At 36.0% G+C, this 21,984-nt stretch overlaps 5 protein-coding genes across 8 annotated transcripts; 3 read left to right on the plus strand and 2 right to left on the minus strand.

Annotated features, from left to right (window-relative positions):
* LOC18778471 (EH domain-containing protein 1) lies at nucleotides 365-5,900 on the plus strand. Its single transcript, XM_007213833.2, has 16 exons — nucleotides 365-562; nucleotides 697-776; nucleotides 1,275-1,343; nucleotides 1,446-1,503; nucleotides 1,702-1,757; nucleotides 1,881-1,923; nucleotides 2,007-2,068; nucleotides 2,709-2,822; nucleotides 2,979-3,081; nucleotides 3,185-3,234; nucleotides 4,111-4,239; nucleotides 4,321-4,572; nucleotides 4,688-4,767; nucleotides 4,890-5,016; nucleotides 5,226-5,369; nucleotides 5,441-5,900. The coding sequence occupies exons 1-16, from the start codon at nucleotides 478-480 to the stop codon at nucleotides 5,624-5,626; spliced, it is 1,638 nt and encodes a 545-aa protein (XP_007213895.1). The 5' UTR covers nucleotides 365-477; the 3' UTR covers nucleotides 5,627-5,900.
* LOC18780631 (upstream activation factor subunit UAF30) lies at nucleotides 6,316-8,090 on the plus strand. Of its 4 annotated transcripts, none has more exons than XM_020563207.1 (3): nucleotides 6,316-6,427; nucleotides 6,885-7,090; nucleotides 7,722-8,090. In XM_020563207.1, the coding sequence occupies exons 2-3, from the start codon at nucleotides 6,917-6,919 to the stop codon at nucleotides 7,848-7,850; spliced, it is 303 nt and encodes a 100-aa protein (XP_020418796.1). In that variant the 5' UTR covers nucleotides 6,316-6,427; nucleotides 6,885-6,916; the 3' UTR covers nucleotides 7,851-8,090. The 4 variants fall into 4 exon arrangements, with proteins under 4 accessions (XP_020418796.1, XP_007212283.1, XP_020418797.1 ...); XM_007212221.2 differs by having other exon boundaries at nucleotides 6,414-6,686; XM_020563208.1 differs by lacking the exon at nucleotides 6,316-6,427 and adding an exon at nucleotides 6,470-6,718.
* LOC18779040 (GDSL esterase/lipase At4g26790) lies at nucleotides 8,624-10,526 on the minus strand. Its single transcript, XM_007211450.2, has 3 exons — nucleotides 9,796-10,526; nucleotides 9,017-9,506; nucleotides 8,624-8,914 (listed from the first exon to the last, which is right to left on the minus strand). The coding sequence occupies exons 1-3, from the start codon at nucleotides 10,159-10,161 to the stop codon at nucleotides 8,721-8,723; spliced, it is 1,050 nt and encodes a 349-aa protein (XP_007211512.1). The 5' UTR covers nucleotides 10,162-10,526; the 3' UTR covers nucleotides 8,624-8,720.
* On the minus strand, nucleotides 13,387-18,350 carry LOC18778313 (trigger factor-like protein TIG, Chloroplastic). The gene is made up of 13 exons (XM_007211483.2): nucleotides 17,992-18,350; nucleotides 17,809-17,892; nucleotides 17,580-17,708; nucleotides 17,225-17,313; nucleotides 16,826-17,009; nucleotides 16,476-16,566; nucleotides 16,207-16,361; nucleotides 15,728-15,820; nucleotides 15,535-15,627; nucleotides 14,741-14,821; nucleotides 14,486-14,635; nucleotides 14,221-14,316; nucleotides 13,387-13,771 (listed from the first exon to the last, which is right to left on the minus strand). Exons 1-13 carry the CDS (start codon nucleotides 18,271-18,273, stop codon nucleotides 13,694-13,696), a joined length of 1,605 nt encoding a protein of 534 aa, XP_007211545.1. The 5' UTR covers nucleotides 18,274-18,350; the 3' UTR covers nucleotides 13,387-13,693.
* Nucleotides 19,089-21,903, plus strand: LOC18778344. The gene is made up of 3 exons (XM_007214531.2): nucleotides 19,089-19,664; nucleotides 20,254-20,400; nucleotides 21,402-21,903. The coding sequence occupies exons 1-3, from the start codon at nucleotides 19,374-19,376 to the stop codon at nucleotides 21,558-21,560; spliced, it is 597 nt and encodes a 198-aa protein (XP_007214593.2). The 5' UTR covers nucleotides 19,089-19,373; the 3' UTR covers nucleotides 21,561-21,903.

Below are 21,984 nucleotides of genomic sequence, written 5' to 3' on the forward strand. Positions count from 1 at the left end.
GCATGTTATATGTTACACATACGGAGTAACAATTTAATAAAACTATATCATAGATTAGTAACATACGAATTTAATCGTCTATTCATATTATAACATGTTGATTAATAACAACATGTGACATGACGGTATTTGTATGATATTTAATTTCTTTTAGGGAGGAGAACAACAAGTCCCCAAATCTCTATTTTTTCGCGTGCCAGATGTGATATATACAGCTGCGAAAATGAAGCTAACACGCCGTCAATTAACGGCCTGACTCTCTAAAGACCCCATTAAAGTAAACGTCATGTCATGGCAACCCAACACAAAAACGACGTCGTGCCGTTAAGATTGAACCCCTTTACGTCGGTTTGTTGCACTCCCACCCCAATTAAACCCCCTGGGAAAGAGAAACAAACAGAACCTCCAAGAGTGTTTCTCTTTTCAAAAATTTGAATCAAAATCCAAAAAGCCACCTGGATCAGATTGCGTACGAATATGGAAATTTCTTCGGTTCCGATCAGTTCGTGCTCCAAAGAGCACCAGAAAATATATCAGGAATGGTTTCGCTTCGCTGATTCAGGTTCGTAGTAAATTACACTACACGTTTTCTTCGCATTATTTTACCATGAAAACTACTGTTTTCTTAGTTTTTGTTTGGTCCCGAGAAAATTGAGCAACTGTGTATTGAGTTTTTTTCCCTGTGGTTTTGTTCAGACAGTGATGGCCGCATTACGGGGAATGATGCTATAAAGTTTTTCAGCATGTCCAATCTGAATCGGCAAGATCTCAAGCAGGTTATTTTGCGTTTATTTATTTATTTAGTGTTTTATTTATCAAACAAGTGTTTTCTTTCCCCTCAAAGTGTTATTTCTGCTTTTATTTGACACTATTGGTATTTGATGAATTTATGTTTCATACATAGGTTAGTGTTGTTAACTGAGTTAATGCATTAGATTATTCTCTGTCAAAATACATTTTGTTAGGATTGTGGGTTTCTTTTTCCTTTTAGCAATACAAAAGGTTTTGTGACACAATACACAAGTAGATCCATTGAAGTTGGCCTCAAGTTTTTCATATTAGATTACTTTGCTAAGTTCAAGCTTACGATTATGATCTATGCCAACTGTTATGTTACATTTGTAAAGGACCACAAAACCCCCCTCTTCATTCTTTTTTGGGGTTAAATTTTGTAACTTGAATTTTGGGTTTACATTTGTCAAATATCATATTTTAGAGGCTTCTATCATTCTTTATAGAGGCTTTTTCTTACTAAGCGCTTTCCTTTTCCTAAGGTGTGGGCGATTGCCGATTCAAAGAGGCAGGGATATCTTGGTTTCAGTGAGTTCGTTGCCGCTATGCAGGTTGTTTTATTAACTGTTATAATTCCATTTTTTTCCTGGATAGCAAAACTCGTACATTTTGATTTATAGGAATCTGACATGTTATTGCCTTTTCATTTGTAGCTAGTTTCTCTCGCACAAGGTGGACATGATATTTCACATGATTTATTGAATAGCAATGGTGGGTTTCTTTAGTTTGACTTTGTTCTGTAAGGCATGCTTGGAGTGGTAGAATCTCATGTATAAGTTGACAGCTTGAACTGTCTGTTTGTTCATAAAAATGAGTAGTGCATGGCTGTTTAAAAAAAAAAAAAAAATTTGAAATGTTGTTTGGCACAATCAGTTAACCTAAACTTTGAAATGCTATCCTGTGTTTCAGTTGACTTGGAAAATCTCAATCCTCCTGTTATGGAAGGTTTGGATGCATTATTAGCGGTATATAGCTATTTGTACCTTTCTTACTCTTTTACTCTCATTTTTTATGTAGTTCTTTATAATAAATTGATTGCTTTTATCTGGCCAAAATGATTGACTTAGTTTACTTATTTATTTATTCAGAAGAAAAAGCAATTGCACAGGACGAATGAAAATGAAGTAAATGGTGAGGAGTTTCCCGACCTAACTATGAGATGTGTATTGCTACTTTTGGTTTTGCTGTGCATTTACTAATAAGAAGTCATGCAGGTACGGTGGTGGTGGAGCAATCACCTTCAGCGCTTTGGTTTTCTTCAAAATCATCAAAAAAGGTATTTGTTTCTTATTTTTGGAGCAATCAATGTTTTGCTTTCTTGATACTCAGAAAGAAGGATTTTCACAGTCCTGGTAAATGTTTTTGCACCTAAACTTCTTTCTATTATGTACTAATTTGAATTGTCTTATTTTGATAAATCAAGTTTACTTTTTCATAATGCCTGGGTAATTTATGATATTATTGCTTCCATGTACTTTTTTGACTTGGTATTCTAGTCTTTCTGAGTTACTATACTTGTTGAGCAGAAATACTTATGTTTTTATCAGGATGAGTTTTCCAATGGACATTCGAAAGTTTTGAGTCAATTATGACTTTATGTTCACAATAACTGCTAGAAGAGGCTATGTTACTAGTGAAAAAGTAAAGGAGAGAAGCTTACATAGTTCAGTTCTTGGAGTGCTTTTTTTTAAATTATTATTATTTGTTTATGTATGATATAAAATTATATATTTACATGAAGAGAATGCTGCTCACAACAGACGATTTTGAACAAGCAGAACATGGTTGGAGAGTGATGTTTTGATTGTAGAGTTGATGCAAAATTTTCCTGTGCATGCAATTTGCTATACTGTTGGATAGACATGGGTTATGCACTGTGTTTAACAAATTAACAAAATTCTTTTGGCATATTTTAGGTACCACTTTCGTCTGTAACATCAATTATTGATGGGTTGAAGAGACTGTATGTTCAGAAGCTGAAGCCCTTAGAAGTTACTTACCGGTTTAACGATTTTGTATCCCCATTACTGGTGAGTGAGCAGTAGGCGTTTCTTCTAGTTCTTTCATCAGATTTAATGCCCAGGCACTCTTAGTTTAATTTCATTTTTTTCTTGGATGCTCTTGAACTTTTATCTAATTATGGCATCCTATAGTTATCAATTGATGTTTATTTGCGTAATTTTCAGACAAATAGTGATTTTGATGCCAAACCCATGGTTATGCTATTGGGTCAATACTCCACTGGGAAAACAACGTTCATTAAACATTTGCTCAAAAGTAGTTATCCAGGCAAGTTATCCTCTGTGCAAGTGTATCTTTTCATAATTGTTTGTGTCTTGCATAGAAAGTTTTTTGATATATTTCATCTCTTATCTCATTTGCCTTTTGACAGGTGCTCACATTGGTCCGGAGCCTACAACAGATAGATTTGTTGTTGTTATGGTAATTGCAAATTTATCTCCTTTCGTGTTGTCATTAACAGTCTTGAATTACTTAACGACTAAAAGTTAAACTAAATGTTTATATGGTTGCATTTAAGTTTAAAAGACATATATATAATAAGGCTGTATATGGGCTCAGTAGCAATGTTAGAAACTACCATTTTATTACCTTTCTGAGTGTTCTATTAGTTATTGATAGTTTAGTGATAATATTAATTGATACCTCCCCTGTGTGCGTGAGAAAAGGTGATTTATTACGCTTGCTTTTCTTGTATCTGATTGTACGCCTTCATTTTTAATTGTGAAATTGTTAAGTTTTACTGTTAGGAAATACCGTTTTGCATTTTGCCCTACATATCAAGGCTGGTACTTTGTTTTTCAAGAAGAGAAAAAAGTCTGTTTTTGGGTCTGGTTTCTATTGGTGGAAATAGTCTGTGATACTAATCATGAGTTCAGAAATGGAAAGCAGATTGCTGAGCAGCTTGGCAGTATGTCAAGAGTCTGGATAGAGTACTAGCATATTATTAGCCGAGTTCTAGGAATTTTTTTCTACCTAGTTCTAGGAATTTGAAGGAGAGAGAAGCTGAGGGACATTTTGTGTTTCTGGCCACTGTTCAATAAAACAAATTTCTTGCATTTCTTGAAAGTGCTTACTTGAGGCTTAGCAGTTGTACATGTGAATTTCAAGAAACGAAACTAGTAGCTTTTTGGCTGTCACTAGTACAGAAATTGATGTTTTAGAGAAGATCCTGAGATTTGGTTTCCTCACATTTGTAGCGAATACAAATTTTCCAAATTCCATTAACATTGTTTTTCTTTTTCTGTTAATGTTGCTGAATTTAATATTGTTTAACTAGTTAATTCTGCTTCCATGTAGTCAGGGCCTGATGGAAGAAGTGTTCCTGGGAATACTATTGCCGTTCAAGCTGACATGCCATTCAGTGGTCTCACAAAATTTGGAACAGCATTCTTGTCAAAGTTTGAGTGCTCTCAAATGCCACATTCTGTGAGTTATCTTTCACAATCACCTTGAATTTTTCCAAATTTTCCTTTGAAACACCAAAGCTTACTCCTTTTTATATCCAAGCTGCTAGAACACATTACTTTTGTGGATACTCCTGGCGTTTTATCTGGAGAGAAGCAGCGGACGCAACGAGCCTACGATTTTACTGGGGTAACTTCGTGGTTTGCTGCAAAGTGCGACCTTATTCTACTTTTGTTTGATCCTCACAAACTTGATGTTAGTGATGAATTCAAGCGCGTGATTTCATCTTTACATGGTCACGACGATAAAATTCGTGTTGTTCTGAACAAGGCAGATCAAATTGACACCCAACAAGTAAGTATATGCAAGATATGGATCTGTTGATGATTTTTCTTCTACATGTTCTTTTAGGCATTTAATTAGGTCATTGGATGTTGCGATCAAATCATTCTTTATTCATGGTATTCAGTTGATGAGGGTTTATGGAGCTTTGATGTGGTCACTTGGGAAGGTTCTTAATACTCCTGAGGTCATGCGAGTTTATATTGGGTAGCCTTTCCATCCTTACAGGCATTAATTCCATGGAAATATTCCTATGGTTTATAATTGATTCCGATGTTTCCTAGCAAATTCCTTTTTTCAGTCGTTGCAAACTAATTTAGCTTTTGCAGCTCATTCAATGACAAACCTGTAAATGAGGCTGCTACTGGTCCGGTTGGGAAGGAACTCTTTGAAAAGGAACAGGAGGATCTTCTTGCTGATTTAAAGGATATTCCAAAGAAGTCTTGTGATCGCAGGGTGAGTTTGTTATATTTACTTAGCGTGACATTTCTTTATCAAGTTGCACTCAGGTTAATTTATTTGCAAATTTTAAATAAGCTTACTGGTGGGGTTGCAATTTTATAGCTGTAACTTAGGTTGAGCCCCATTTTTCATTTCTTTTTAGCAACTGAATAATTCTTGCAGATGCCTTTTGAACGGAATTTTGATGACAATTATTTTCACAGATCAATGAATTTGTGAAGCGTGCCCGAGCTGCCAAGATACACGCTTACATAATTAGTCATTTAAAGAAGGAGATGCCTGCTATGTTGGGGAAAGCTAAGACTCAACAGAGGCTTATTGATAATTTGGAAGATGAATTTGGAAAGGTAGTATTCCCTCGCTCCCCTGTGTATGTGCAGGCCCTACTCTATATGCTCACACTTAAGTTACTGTACAGGTTCAGAGGGAGTTCCATCTACCTCCAGGGGATTTCCCGGATGTTGACCACTTCCGGGACATCTTGAGTGGTTACAACATTGACAAATTCGAGAAGTTGAAGCCTAAAATGATAGAAGCCGTCGATGAAATGCTGGGTTATGATATTCCGGAACTCTTGAAGAATTTCAGAAATCCATATGGCTAATGGGTGAAAACAGCTCCGAGAAGTATCATGAACTACGGTCGCTTCGAAGTGTATAAGTCGAAGGAGCATTGCTCTTCTTGAGCATCTCAGTATTTGCTGCAGTATATGATTTCAACTCATATTTGAGTTTTCCCGAGGGTTTAGATTGTACAAGATTTGGGAGGCAGGCTCCTTATTTGTAATGTCATTTTCTGTTATTATAGTTCCAAAGAATAAAACTTATCTGTGAATGAAATAAATTATATATATTTTTATTCCTTAGAGGTTCATTTTATTTTATTTTTTTGTTGATAAGGAAGATCCATCATCTTTAGTCCTTGAGGATTTGTGCTTTAGTTGAATTCTTTTTCCATAAAATTTTCCAATCGTAGCTTCGCGGAGCAATTATAATTTTCGTTTAAAAATGATATCACCTTTGAGCTAACAATCTTGAAACTTCAAATTTTAGTTTGCCTTAAATTTGAATTTGACTTAAGTGGCAATTTGACACACTGTAAAAATTTGAAGTCTATTTAAAACATCAAATATCATATTATTTTATTATATTTTTAAAAATAAATAGAATTCATATGATGAATAAATTTTTTAGAATGAGTAAATAATAGTGGAATTCAATGTTTAAAAAGATTAAAATAACATTTCACATTCAATTCGAAGTAAATTATTAGCCCATAAAGCCTAAAGAATAATAAGAGAAAGAAAAATAAAAAAATTATTTGCATCCCTCGCACGCGTACAGCCCTAGAAGCAGAATTTTAAAGATAGCAAAATAGACCCTTTGTCTGCACCGCACCTCTTTAGGTAAAGTGGCTTGCAATTTCTCTATACAAACATGTCATAAAATAGTCATTGCCGTCGTTTTTATAATTAACTCTATGATAGCTTTTTCTTTTCAATTCGAAATCTGAGCTGAATTCACTGTCATCTATATCCGCTTTTTTTACTTTTACTTTTTTTTTCTTTTAGATGTTTGTTCTTGTGGATATGGGAGTCGGTCTTGATAGAACACCAGGTGTTCGATAAAATTCCTCTGAAAGCTCTTCTTGCTTACGCTTAGCTGGTATTCAAACTAGTGAGATGAACTTACACCATGCACGTAACTGCACAAACTTAGTTAAGCAGACAAAAGAGAAATGATATTTAATTGGGCAGTTTAAGTGCAAAATATAAACGCTTTTTGAATGACTATTGTAAAAGCTTATGCTACTGAATGAATTTACTCTCTGACTTTACTGGGCCACTGGTTTCTGAATTTCAGAAAGAAAGTTGATCCAGGAGTGAGTGAGAGCAATGTTGCCACCAAGGTTGAAGAAGGCCATCACAGATAACCCAAAGAAGCTGGCCAACTTGATTGACCTCGTAAATCTTCCTTCGACGCTGCGGGAGTTCGTGGGTCAGTCTCAGATTTCTCATCTTGGATGCTTCATGCGTGTCTGGTCATACATCAAGGACAACAATTTACAGGTTCCTTAAATTTGTTTTTCTTAAGATAAGCAACCTGTATGTCCTTCTAAATTAAAGAACAATCAGTTGTATTCAGTGATATGGTACTGTATTTATCTTTCTGTGTTGTCTTGTCTTAGTTATAGTGCTTCATGTTTTCTGTTAGGTTGTAATAAGAATAAGTTTCTTAGTATTTGTTTAATTATCAAAATTGTTAGGAGCCTAAATTTACGTAAGCTCCGTCCACTAATCACAGCAAGGTTGTTAACAGTCAATTAGCAGAGTCAGCAAGATTGTTAGTTCCGCTGTGTTGTTGCATTGAGAGGAGAAGCCTAGTTTGTGAACCAGTCATATAAAACTGGTTTTGTGCTTATGCAGGTTGTTTGTGAAATTTATTTCTCAATAAAGTTCCATTCTTGTCAACCCACTATTTGCCATCTCTGTCAATGTAGAAGGTAGGGGCTCTAGTATAAATGTGCTTGGGCTTCTTGTTGCTGATGTTTCTTGCGAGTTTAAGAAGCAAACGGGAGAGAGTATATTATCTTTCACCTTGCATACCTACTTTTATTGATTCTAACTGTGCAACTCAGTTTCATTGCTTTCATATATGAACCTATTTTAATACTGATCAGAAAAATGTGTGCTTGCATAGGATCCAAACAACAAGAATGTGGTCAAATGTGATGAAAAGTTGAAGGGTATTCTGTTGGGCAAGCCTCAGGTTGAGTTATGTGAGCTTCCTGCGCTGATCAAGCTCCACTTCCCCAAAGAGCAGAAGTGATTTTTCAGTTCAGGTTGAGGTGCATATTTCCCCCCACAGTAATCTTTTTCCTGAGAAGCATTTCTACAACTCTAGGTACTTGATGTTGTCAGAAACTATATCATGAGTAATTGTAGTCTCAGTCAGCAGTTTTTATGTTGTGTTCTATTTCAAGTCCAACCCCTTTTACTTGCTGTTCAATATGATATTGTAAGATCTTCACGGTAGTTTCAAAAGGTAATGTGATTTTTCTTTAAATCATCCGCCCATCTGCTAAATGAATAAACTCTTCATTGATGTTTTTTTTTTTGGTTACATTGGGAGCAAAAAACCCTGGGGTTTCGATCCTGGGTGTGGTAACCCCGCTCGACTCTCTTCATTGATGTTTTTGCTTCACTGTATTACTATTTTTCATGCTGTATGGCACCTTAGTGGGTGATAAATTTAGATTCGGAAAAATGAAAGACAAATATCTTGATGCAAGATAAAGTGGATAGTACCAAAGGCAAGACTACTAGAATGACAATTACAGACCTCATTCAAAAGGTAATGTGATTTTGCTTTAAATCATCCGCCCATCTGCTAAATGAATAAACTCTTCATTTATGTTTTTTTTTTTTTGGTTACATTGGGAGGGAAGAAACCCTGGGGTTTCGATCCTGGGTGCCAAGCGGGGGGGAAGGGGGAGGGCCACAACCACTGTGGTAACCTTCATTGTTGTTTTTGCTTCACTTTATCACTATTTTTCATGGTGTATGGCACCTTAGTGGGTGATAAATTTAGATTCAGAAAAATGGAAGACAAATATCTTGATGCAAGTTAAAGTGGATAGTACCAAAGGCAAGACTACTAGAATGACAGTTACAGACCTCATTCTATACTGTGTACTTCTCATGAAAATTGAGCTAGGCAATTTCTGAATACATGATCTGCAATAATAGCATTTGTTTTTTCTGTGGGATGGAAGGAGTCCCAAAATACATATTTATTTGCATCTGAACATGTGAATGGGGTTATCTTATTGCACATGTAACTCATCTCAAATAATCCTGTGCCACAACAGGCTGTTGCTGCATCTTCAAATCCTGCAAAATAGGAAATTTATTGCATTGTTTTTGATTTCATGTACACAAACTGTAAGTGACATTACAACGGGTACTATAGTGAAAACATAAAGTAAAACTCACCAAAAGTAGCTGGGTTTTGAATGATTTCTAAGAGAATATCATATGGGTTTGAAAGCACAAGTTGGATTCTAACTAGTTTCTTGCTGAGCTTTTCAATCAGTCTCTGCAACTTCACATTGAAAATCCTAGCCACATCATTGTACTCCTCAATACAATCACTCCCAGACAAGATATTTGTAGTTCTCTCCAGTGGCAGGCAACCCATCGGGGGAAGGCCGCTTATAGATATCTTTCGAGCTCCAAGCTGGTAAAGCTCTGTGATGAAATTTCCAGCAATTCCGGCTAGAAAATTTTGGTACTCCTCTATGGAAAACTGTGATGATCTGCGTTTAATTACGTAGTAGTTTTCTACGAAATCATTAGTTCCTATACTGATCAGGTAAAGTGCTTCTCCCAGAACCTCATTAGCTTTAGCATTGCCTAGATAGCTTCTCAGGTCCTTCTGGTATTTCTTGTAGTACTCCAATTCCTTCCAAAGAGGTATTACAGACTGCAAGACCAGTACAGCAGGGTTTGGTATATTATATTGATTATAATATAAACTAAAAAAATTAAAGGAACTTCTGAAAATTGTTGGAAACAACTATAGTCTATAGTGTGTCTGATCTGTGTCTAAATTAGGTTATTATCATTTTTTTTATCTTTTACTGTTCATTCAGGTATGGAACCTACGACCTTATCCCTCCACTTCGTACTTGAGGGGGAAGGAGAGATTCTGTTTGGCACGAAGGTCAGTTGCCTTTATAAGGCGTACTAGGTTGAGTCATAATGTTACTTACTAGCACATCAGAAGTGGCATTATCATAACCAGTTCCCGCAGAGGCAAAGCAAACTCCAGTAGCAAAATCCTTAATGGTATAAGTTGGATCCAAGTATGCAGGTATCGTTGGCTTGATCATAAAAGCTTCAGAAATGAAGTCTGTTGGAACCCTACCATTGGAAAAGCGCCCGGTAGGCTGGCCTCCAAAGAAATCGTGACCATAGGGTTGAAAGTCGCTCTTCAGGACTGTTGATATCTGGTTGTTGTTCCCTGCATCCACAGTAGAGTCTCCAAACACAATAACTGCCGGAACTTTTGCAGACACCATAGAGATTTCCAGAAGGAGATAGGTTAGGAGGAACCGTTGAATGGCCTTAATTGTCATCCTTTCTCCTTTAGTGCTCCAAGTTCACTGGTTCAGAATATAAAAATGCAGAAGCAGGATGGTTGGCAAAGCTGGTAAGAATGATTTGGAGTGAAATGAAAATGGAAGAAGCCGATACAAATGGTAATGGAGGTTGATGAAGTTTGTTGAGACTTAAATTTCATTGAGTGCAAAGAAGAGTGGATTCTTGATGTGTTGTATGCGAGTCAATGGAGGAAGAGGAATTTGGTAAGGACAATAGAGGCTTCCCTTTCAGGAAATGACATAATTTCTAGCTGAACCTAATAAATTAGAATCATAAGGATTTTTCTGGTTCTAGGATAATACAAGGTGAAGTAGCTGAACCTACTTTGCCCTCTTTGTTCATCCTTAAACCAGCAAGCAATGCCTAAAGCCTTGACTTTGACGGTATTTCCAGATGGTGGTGACCATAACATCATTCTGTGAGGCTATCAAATCAAAGACCAAACTTGGCAATATAAGGTGAATTTTTTAATATTTTAATATTTTATTACACTTATGCTAAAAAAGTGGATCCCCGCGTCTGCCACGTCATCACTTAATAGAAGACGAAGCGGTCAAATTAACGGATCGTGTAAATTGGTCGAATTTTAAAACGTTAGGGTGTAAATTGACAAAATTAAAACTGCGTGGCTCATTTCAAGAATGACCCCAAACCTTGAGAGGGTAAAATGATGTTAGCCTTTTATTATTATTATTATTATTACTACAATACCATGAGATGTTTTACTGTCAAAATCGAGTTATTGGTGTTTAACAGTAACTCAACACATTCATTATTGTTGAAACCCAAAGGTCATGTGATTTGGCAGATATGAGCTTAGATTAGATTAAAATAAAATATCGATTGTATTTTAAAAATAAAAATAATAAAAAAAGGTCATGTGATTTGCAGAAGATTTGTATCAAATAATAAGTAGAATTTATTGAAAAGGATATGTAACTCAAGTAGTTAAAAGCATTTATCTCTCCATCTAAAATAATTTCATGTTAAGTTCGTAACGTATTGAATTGAGTGGGAGCAAGTTCTATGCAGCGTAACGTAACTCAAAGTAGCAATGATTGAAAACAATTTGAATCCCTCTCATTTTCTTGACAATCTTGATTTCAAATGTAAAGTCATCTTTTAAAAAATCTCTTTCATTCCATCAGTTTACCGATAAAACTCAAAATCCATTATAACATTATACATCTTTTGAGGATTGACAAGAGAAAAGGAGGATTTGGATCCACCAAAAACAACCCTACAACAAAAAAAAACAAAAAACAGGAGGAGTTTCTTGTGGTTGTAGTGTAGTGTAGCATAAGTTTCCAAGAACGAAACAAATGGATCACAATTTCAATGTGACGCACCGGTTCAACATCTGCACCAGTTGGATAAATAACGCATACATCTTCATGATCCCAACGTTGTGCTTCCAAGGATCAAGGATCGTATGGTTAAATCTTCCTCAGTTGGATGATTAGGTGATTAATTGAAAGGTTCAACCATGTTTTTGTGTTTGTAGATATGGGCCAGAGTCAAGGTAGTGCACCGATTTCTTTAATCAAATTTATTTTTCTTTCTAAAAATTAGAGTAGTTTAGACTACTTACTTGAATTCAACTATTATCGCTGATGAAATTTGAAATATAAAAGTGGAGACTTCATACTTCTAGTCATTGACTAAAGCAAATTCAATTGTGAGTATATTAAATAGCGAGTGGCTAGTATTGGACATGAATGATCAGCACTTCAAGATAACTTTGAGGTCCTGGCTTTTCTTTTTCTTTTTTTAAATATTTTTTGAATAAATAGTATAGCCGGGCGGCTATACTTGGTTTTTAAAAAAAATTTAGTATAGCCGAGTGGCTATATATATCCAAATTTTTAAATAATATATTTAAATAGTACAGCCGCGCGGCTATACCTGAAAAAAAGTGTTGAACTTATTTATCAAACGCTCGTACTTCTCAATCTAAAGGCCCTAAAACCAAAAAACCAAGGTGATTAGCCTGCAGCAACATTGTCTAAAACTTTCGAACCTACATACGCGCACAATGCAGGCATGCTTTCTTCTCTCCGCCATCTGGTTATGTACTGAATCTCTGCATTCTCTCTCAACCATTCAAGCACCTTTGCTCAATCTAAAATTTCTTAAACCTGCACAATTTTGGAACATAAATTATTAATTGTCAGTAACTCTGTTACCTGTTATGTCATATCAGTAATTTAGAAAACCAGATAAGGAAACTAGTCCTAGTAAAAAAGTAAGGGGAAAAAGGGTCAAAGATGGAAAGAAAAAGCGTTGAAGAACATGTTGGGATCTGTTTGGCAACTTTCTTGTCTTATTTTAGTTTTTTATTTTAATGAAGATAGACAAACATGTTGACCAGCACAAATCAGCAAAACTTCATATCATCCATTGAAATGGGAAATACCGCAGTTCAAATCCACTGTTCAAACCCTAAACCCTAAAAATTTCTTACTGGCCACCTGTTTCAGGCTGGTGCCTTCAGGGAGAAGCCATTCAGATCCAATTTGGGTAAATCTCTGTAAAATAATTCTTTTGCAGTCAACCTAAAGGAGAAAGAAAAGAAAAAAAGGGAAGAGTTTCATCTTTAGTCTTTTGACGTATATATCTATATATATAAAGCAAAAGGCAGAGAATGGTGAAACATTCAAAATACCAGAAAATGCCATTGGTTAATGCAAACATTAAGAATTCAAATTATTAATTAAATGAGGATAATATGGTAAATTCACACTTTTTCATATTTAAAAAAATTAAAAAAGAAAAAGAAAAAGCAGATAATGGATCCTATTTTTATGGAACACAACTACCCATTATCTTTTTTAATTCTAAAATAAATTTACTTATTTTTTTAAAAAAACCTCTCGCAAGCGCCGAAGCGCGTGCAGAAAGGCTAGTAGTAAAACTAAGAGAAATCTTGTCGTTTAAGATATTATCACAACTTAGAATATTGGGCATAATCAGATTTCCATGTATTTGCAAACTGAGGGCCCTAAACCTAACAAATTAAGCAGGGTCATTTTTAGGCATGCTTCAAGGTATGGCTTAATTTGATGGGGTCAGTTGCTTACATGCCATCATTAAGTCCTGTTTGTGTCAAAATTCTTCCTGTATATGTTTTTGACAGTAATGTGATGTTATCTATTGCATATATTATTAGCAATAATAAAATTGGAATGATGCTTCTCTACATGAAACAAGCTTCCTTTAAAACCAGATATTGTATTGATTAAGACTGGATTTACATAGAAAAATTTTCATATCGAAACACAAGAATTGAACTCACTCATCAAACAATTGAAATCTCAATCTAAAGGCCCTAAATCCAACAAATTAACCAGGGTCATTTTTAGGCATGCTTCAAGGTATGTCTGCTAGAATGTGGCAGGGCATCATCATAGGAAACCTCCCTCAAAACATGACTAGCCTCCATCAACATCGTCTGAACCTTTGGAACTTACTCATAAGCACAAACAGAGACATGCCTTATCCTCTCTGTCATCTAGTTATATACTGAATCTCTGCATGCGCTCTCAACCATTCAAGCACCTTTGCTCCCTCTAAAATCTCTTGAACCTGAAAATTTTTGCAAGAGAAATTATTTAAGTGTATCAGCAACTCTGTTACCTATATGCCATATCAGAAATTTAGAAATGGGTACCAGATAAGGGAACTGCCCTTAGTAAAAGCAAGGGGGAAAAACTCAAAGATGTAAAAAGACGAAAACATTGAAGAACATTTTGGGTCAGTTTGGAAACTTTCTTGTTTATTTATTTATTAATTAATTAATATAGAGAAATAAAATGGATAGAAATGTGAGAAAAGAGATGATAGAAGTGAAGGGAGAAAGAAGAGTTATCAAATTGGTTTGAAAAAAGAAAATTTAAACTAAAAGCAAGATTAGTTTTATTTTTACGTATATTCAGGCAGCTCAAGTAATCAAGATTACAGAAAGCTCATTGTGAAGGCAATTGAAACTAAAAGAAATTGCAGTCTGCTTTGCTAACAGGGTGGCATATTCTGACCTGTCCCCTAACGCGTTCTTCATCATAATCTTGTTTTTGACGTTTGAATTCGGCAATGGAATTTTCAACTTCTTTGACAAGCTCCTCTGTTGAAAGCTGCAAAAACAAACAGACTACATATTAATGTGACCAAGCGATAAATAGTTTTTCAGTTAAAATATGTTGTGTAGCACACCAGTTATTTTTTGTGAAGCCGATTCTACCAAGCAGGAAAACAACACCAACAACACGACCGACACAAGAATAGTTATGGGCAAATAATTACCTGCAAATGTTCACGTTTATATATGTCTCCAACAGCCAGACTCTGTTTTATCATATGTGTAATGTTCTCCTTCTGGTTTAGAAGATACTCATCTACAGCCTTCTTACTTGACAGAGAAGCCAATTGCTGTTCATTTAATTTTATATTTGCCTGCACAACCATGACAACCAAAAGATAAAAGATGTTAACTGCAAAATGCAGGCACATCATGCTCACAAAACACACACACATGCAATAAAAGTAAATCCGACTGACCTGTATCTCCAAAAGTCTGGCTCCATAAAGCTGCCTACCTTGCTCCTCAAAAAAGGACTGAGGAATGTCAACCTCTACCATCTACAAACAACAAGACACAATTATTATGAAGGTTGAAGTTCCCATTTAACAGGACACTTGATATGTTTACATGTCAACAGGTCTGACACTTCAAATGTTTAACTGCGAATAGGCCTTATATGCGTCTCCTTTGTGGGCTAAATAATATAATACTAAGCGAGAGGAACACAGGTCTTAGTTTGAAATATACATATTTTAAATTAACATTCATCTTATAATAATCAAGGTTTCCACCAATAAGAATTAAACACGTGAAGAAGTGGAATGGTATCATGTCAAATCATGGGACTTCTGGAATTCATGCAAACATGTTGACCAGCACAAATCCACAAAACTTCCTTGAAATTGTCCTGCAACAACATGGGTGCATGCATGTGTGCGCATAGATGAAATCTAGGAGTCATGTTTAAGTTTGATTGCTATTAATAAATTATACAGAAATAGCTCCTCCGACTTGGAAAGTAATAACAAAAAAGGCTAAACCAATGGAAAATTCCACGGCTGCTACCATTAGCACCAGTAAAGCAGATAATTGACCCATCACATCATCCATAGAAATGGGAAATAACAAACAGTTCAAATTCACAGCTTATTGCAAAAGTTGACAATTACATAATATATGCAAAGCCCTGTTTCAGTGAGGCAAAACCCAACTGAAGGTTGCAAAAGATCAATGTAATCTTCAAGATGAATATTTTAGAACTTAAAAGCACCTTGCAAAGCTGATCTAGAATGGCATTATCAGCTGCTTGCTCTCTAGCTGTTTGTTCCACTTCCAGGAATTTTTGCAACAATGATTCCTTGACCTGGACATTCGTACAGCAGAAAATATCTTTTTAGTGTTGAACGCAGTACAATTTTCAAGCATCACTTCATTGAGAATATTTAAAATTTCATACTGGCTACCTGTTTCAGGCTGGTGCCTCCAGGGAGAAGCCTTTCAGCAAGGGAGTCATCCAATTCGGGTAAATCTCTGTAAAATAATTCCTTGCATTCAACCTAAAGGAGAAAGAAAAGAAGAAAAAAGGGAAGAGTTTCATCTATAGTCTTTTGACACATATATGGTAAAACTAAGAGAAATCTTGTAGTTATAAGATATTATCACAACTTTTCCAAATCCACATTCCAATCATGAATATTTCAGGATAACTAAGGAAGACTTTCACTTGGACAGAAATCAAGACATACAATAAAATAAGATAAAATATTTTATTATTATAATTTGTTTAGCTTAGAATATTGGGAATAATCAGATTTCCATGTAGTTGCAAACTGAGGGGCCAGTTCAACAGTAAAAGAAGAAAAGATTTATATGGATGCCTATTGTTTCTTGTAAGTTCTTTTGGTAAACCATGTGGACTTCCAGAAAACAGGACAGCGCTCACATTGAATTGAGCATGAATTCCTCGAAGATCTTCTTGTGTCCATGATTCAGGAAATACCAGTGGAAAGGACTTTGTTTCACCTCGTTGAATTCCAATTATCGAATTGAGGAAACCAGGAACTACTTTATCACCATCTTCCGTATCAAAATGATAACCTTCACATGGAAAATAAAGTTGAGAGATGCCTCTGCAATAAAAATTCATCACTCGGACGAAAAAAAGAATTATCATTAACAGAACTGCAGAAGATTAAGTGCATATTGGCACACCTTTACTCTCAGCGGATGGAATACTTTTAACATTTGATTCATCTTGATCTATGGTTGTTGCAGATATATCAAGGACAGCAAGATCACCGATCTGTAGGAGTCTCAACTTTGTAAGTTACAAACGTCATACAACAAGTAGGAGATGCAAGGAACTTGGTTTGGAAGCTCAACTGAAACTCAACAAATATGATACTCTAATCCAAGCGATAGTATCAATGTCTTTCAAATGTTGAATAGAATCCAAATTATAACTTTTAAGCATTTATCCCAGCAAACAAATCAAACAAGTAAATATTTTTCACATAATAATATCAAAAAGAAAAAACAAAAGTAACTTGAACTTGACTCACCTGTAGACCTCTGTCGGTTACAATTCTCAATGAACCTAGGGACTTATGGCGGCGTCTTAATTCTTGCTCAGAAGCTTTTTGTGCATTTATGTCACTGTCTATCTCAACAACGACCTTCAAATTCTTGTATCCATTCTCAGGAATCCATTTCACTTCCGGTGCTATATCAACAATCACATCATATCTGGAGTACAAGTCAAACTGATGAGCATGATATGATTGATCTAATCGGAAGACAAATACTGGTTGACATAATCAAATCTCCTTTAATACATGCATCTCCTCTTAACAAACTGTGAGGGGAGATGTTGCATGTAATACGGTACTTTGAGGTGGAAATAATTAGGAGTATCAAATAGCAAGTGAAAATGTAACTCGAAAAATATCTGAACTGTCAACCTGAGAGAATTGAGAGAAGAGTAGGCCTGCTCCATATCTGAAAATCTGGTTACAATACGGACTGAGTCTCTCAAAGGCGTGCCTGTGACCTGTAAAATAAGAACAGGTCAACCTTCAGTTGAGGACTCAAGAATGCTAAAGGGGGTTTTGTTAGACATTTCATTAGGTTCTTTCATAAGAAATAAATGATGTTCTTGTTATATGTTCTAAGTGGTTACGATTGTAAAAATGCTGCAACATTGTAACTCTGAAGCCATTGCCAATAAGCTAAACCCCAACATGAACTTGCAATTACAAGAATTTAAGCAACTATATGTTTTAACAAAAAGTAATTCACAATATAGTCCTAACATACCGAAGACATGGCATGTGGAAGGGTCCTCCTCAAAATAGATTCAACTGCAGCCTTCTGTACACTTTTCTTCCCAACATGACTCACAAGAATACTCTCAGGCACCTTCTTTCCAGGCCGAAATCCCGGAACCTGTGGACATTGAAAACCCCAAAAAAAATTCCATCAAATTGAACTTTAACTCCTCTCAAGCTAAATGAAAACAATGCAGAAGAAATATAATCAAAGAAACCTTGGCTTGCTTCATGAACTCGTCTATAACCCTTTTGTAACAGTCATCACAGACCTCTGGTGGTACTTGTATGCTCAACTTAACCTGCACAAAGATTACAGAGAGAGATATTAACCACACAAAAAAGAGAATTAAAACCAAAATTTGGGAATTAAAAGAAAATTGGCAACTAAAGAAAATTACTCTGGAATTGGGTTCTTGGGTCTCTGTGACAACGATGTCCGCTGGAAGCTGGTCTTTCTCAGAGCTGAGAGCCGTGGAAGAAGAAGAAGAGGAAGAAGGAGAAGCCGAAACAGCGAATTGGGAAGGTTGGAATTGGCGGGAAAGAGAAGGGGGTCTAAGACAAGTGTAGGACTGAAGAGAAATGGGGTTTTTACGAACAGGAAGAGAGCGTGAAGGGAGAGAAGGTTTTACGTTGACGACAGAGATGGAGCCACCATTGACGAGACTCATACAGAGCTCCATTGTTCCTTTTCTTCCTTTGGTCTCTCTCTCTCTGTGGAACTAAAGACTGAGCTCAGAGAACCCAGCTAGCTAACTTGAAAGATAGAGGGCAAATTGGGGATTATCTAACAAAAGAAAGAACTTAAACGACAACGTTTTCCCTTAGCCATCTCTGTTATTTCTTTCTTTTTTATTCACAATTGTCCTTCAATGGAGACATTAGATGAAATAATCATCCACTATCATTTATGTTAGCTAGGGAGGGATTGAAATTGGAGAAAATGTATGGTGATCAGGCTCAAGCGAACACGATCATTGAAATCGAGCTCAACTTGACTATCTGGACATGAGCTCAACTTGGTGTCATTCGTGATTTTGCACAGCTTGGCCTAAAAGTATTTTACTTTATAAATAATTACAAATACGGGTGTGAGATTTAAATTACATATATGGTTTGAAAATGAAATGTAAATACGAAAAGCTTATTGAAATAATTGTTGATATTATTTTGAATTTTTTTTTTTTTGCATTTCTAATATTATCCTCTTCGCATGCGCTTCTACGTTTGTGAGATGTTTATTTATTTTAATTTTAAATTTATTTTAGAATTAAAAAAAATAATTGGTAGTTGTGTTCAATAAAAATATGATTTATTATCTGATTTTTTTTAAATTTTTTAATATGAAAAAGTGTGAATTTATCATATTATCCTCATTTAATTAATAATTTCAATTCTAAATGTTTGCATTAACCAATAGCATTTTCTGGTATTTTAAATGTTTTACCATTCTCTACTTTTTACTTTATGTATATAGATATATAGATATTTAATTATTTTAATTTATAATTTTTCATATTATATAAACATGCCATGAATTAAAAAGATAACTTGTTGAAAAAAAAAAATTAAAACTACAATAATTAATCAAAACCTGTTAACCGCCAAACCAACCATATGACAAAGAACATGAGAACCAAACACCAAAACGGCGTCGTTACAACCTTTGATAAAGTATCTCACTCTCTCAACCTCGTACTTGAAATGAAATAGTCACACCGACCCAGTCACTCTGCTCTGTCAAAGGCTGAGAGCTAGCGAGAGAGCTGAAGAAGAACCAAAAATGGAGGGAGTGGGGTCCAGATTGGGCCGGGCCTCCTCGAGGTACGGCCAAACCGCCACCGTCTTCAGCGGCCCAGTTCGCAGGTGGAAGAAGAAGTGGGTCCACGTGCCCTCATCATCCTCCGTTACTTACCAGAACCCTCACTCCCAATCCAACGGCAACAACAACAGCTCCCGCCTCCTCCTCCGCCGCTGGACCCCAATCTCTCCGGCCACCACCGCCGCAGAACCCCTCTCCGGCTCCGGCGCCTCGACGGAGGAGCCGCCGCGCCGGAAGTTCCGCTACACGCCCGTAAGTAAACTACCAACAGGCATATACATCTGTGTGCTTCAATCGCTGCGTATGTGTTTCTAGGGTTTTCAGGGTTTATGGAAATTGTGGGTTTTGGTGTAAAATCTGTGGGGGATTTTTATCTTTTGGGAGGGAGGATGTCTTGAAGGATTTAATTGAAGTGTGCTGTATAATGTTAGGATTTTGTCTTTAAAATTAGAAGGTTAGGAATTTAAGCTGCTCTTGTTTTGAAATAAGAACTTGTATGATTATGTGTTGTACGCTATAAGTGATGTTCTTTGTACAAAATTATTGCTAAGTTGAGAATGTTACTGTTGTTTTTTAATGTACAATCCTTCCAAGTAATGCAGTTTTGGACAAATGTTTTGCTTTCTGGCATTCAAGGTCATGCATTTTTAACTTTGAGTTGCCCAGAATATAACCAAAAATAGATTTAAAAGTCCTGGGATGCGTAGATTAGAAGCTTGATGCTGTTAATTCTTAAAGAAAAAAAAGAGAAGAAGTAAAAGAAAACAGAAATTTGTGTCATTTATAATCCGGGTCACTCCCATTTTGAGCATTGGTTAGTGGCTTATGATTCATTGTGCAGGTTGCTGTGCTAGAGGAACAGAAGAAGACAGCCAAGGGAAAGGTTGGAGATGTGGTGAAAGCTAGTGAGGGAGGCCAATCTATAGCCACGAGTACTAAGATGCATGAAATTTCAGACATTGATCAAGATATGGAGGAACAAGCTGAGGTTAGACCTATTGATTTCCTGCTTAATTATCTTTTCATTCATTTGGATTTGGTCCTTTTGTATTATTGTACTACATGTTCTACATTAGGCCATATGGCCAAATGCTCATGCCCCTTCCTAGACGTTGAAATGAATTTTAGGGTTGCAGAATGAGCATGTAGGTGGTGGTGTTGGCTGTCACCGCTGCTTGAGCCCATAAGTCTTATTGGGGTCATTCTATCTGAACCCAGGAAAACTATTCACTTCCCCCCTTTTTTGTTGTTGTTAATATGCTTGAAAAACTTCAGAAATTAAATAAGATAAAATAATTCCTAAAGGATAATAAGATCCCACCACCATGGTCACTGTTGACCTTGGTGTTAGGCCATGGTGCTGTGGATATTGGCCATTGTGCTACAACGTGGCAACCATTAGGTTTACAACATTTGGTAATGATGTTGGTCTAGGAGTTTTTCTTTCTTTTTTATTTCGTAAGGGGTAAATACACATTCGTTCACACAGACAAATAAGCGGTTATTGTGTGTCATGACTAAAAAGTCAATGTCATTGTTTTTGTTACATGCCCAGTCCAAAAGTCAATATCTTCACTGCTGCAAGATGCTCCTTGTTAAGTGGTGAAATAGGGGAAGCTGTTCCCAGCTGATACTTGCCACTTCCGGCTCATAGATTCATGAGTATATGAACTTTAACACCATAGTTCTAACAACAAAAAGAAAAAGCCTAATGATGGTTATACCATTGTATATGTTCGCATATACCACTTGATAAGATTTGATGTTTGACTAGCAAGGATAGTAAATTTTACTGGGATATAGTAGCAAGCATGTGAGGTTTAAAGAAACCTCTCCAGAAACTAAAAGCAATTTGAAAATGAAGATAACTTTTCTGTCTTGTTCCCCACCAAGCAAATAGGATATTGATTAGTGCACTTGCTGTAGTTCTTAAAAAAATGTGAAGTTGTTTACCATACAAAAGTTATTAAATAGATGTCTGCACTGCAGGAATTGGATGAGACCCATTCTGGCTTGCAGGATTCAAATGGAAGCCATCTGGATTTAGATTTGGGTTTGAAAGGTCACAGTGCCAACCGTGATTCCATTAGCCAGATTGAAGATGCTGAGATGAAAAAAGCAAGCCCGGGTAGATTTTGGTTGGGTTGATGCTTAGCATTTGTGAAGACAAAAACTAGAGCTGCATGGAAAAAAAAAACCAGCAACACGAAGTCAAAATCTGGTGACCAACTGGCAGGGCCTGCTACATGCTAGCCATGCTATTTTCTGTGTTATTATGATACTGATTATGATGTAATTAAGTAAGCTGTAGGATTAGTTTGTGGATTTTCTCCGAAGTTATATATTAGGGTTAGCAAGGAGTAGGGTACATGATTAAATAGCACACGGTGTTTCAAGGATTCAACTGTCTGTAAAGATTAGCCATATATAGCTACTAGTTATGTGGCACTTCAATGTAGGGGTGACCATTCGTGTTTTTTAGGGTTTTATATATGCAATGGCGCCAAATTTGAAGGAAAAAAAGAAAGAGAAAGAAGAACATGACACTATAAAAGTGAACAAACGAACAAGG

Source organism: Prunus persica, chromosome G4 (genome assembly GCF_000346465.2).
Source record: "Prunus persica cultivar Lovell chromosome G4, Prunus_persica_NCBIv2, whole genome shotgun sequence".
In the NCBI taxonomy this organism is placed as follows: Eukaryota; Viridiplantae; Streptophyta; class Magnoliopsida; order Rosales; family Rosaceae; genus Prunus; species Prunus persica.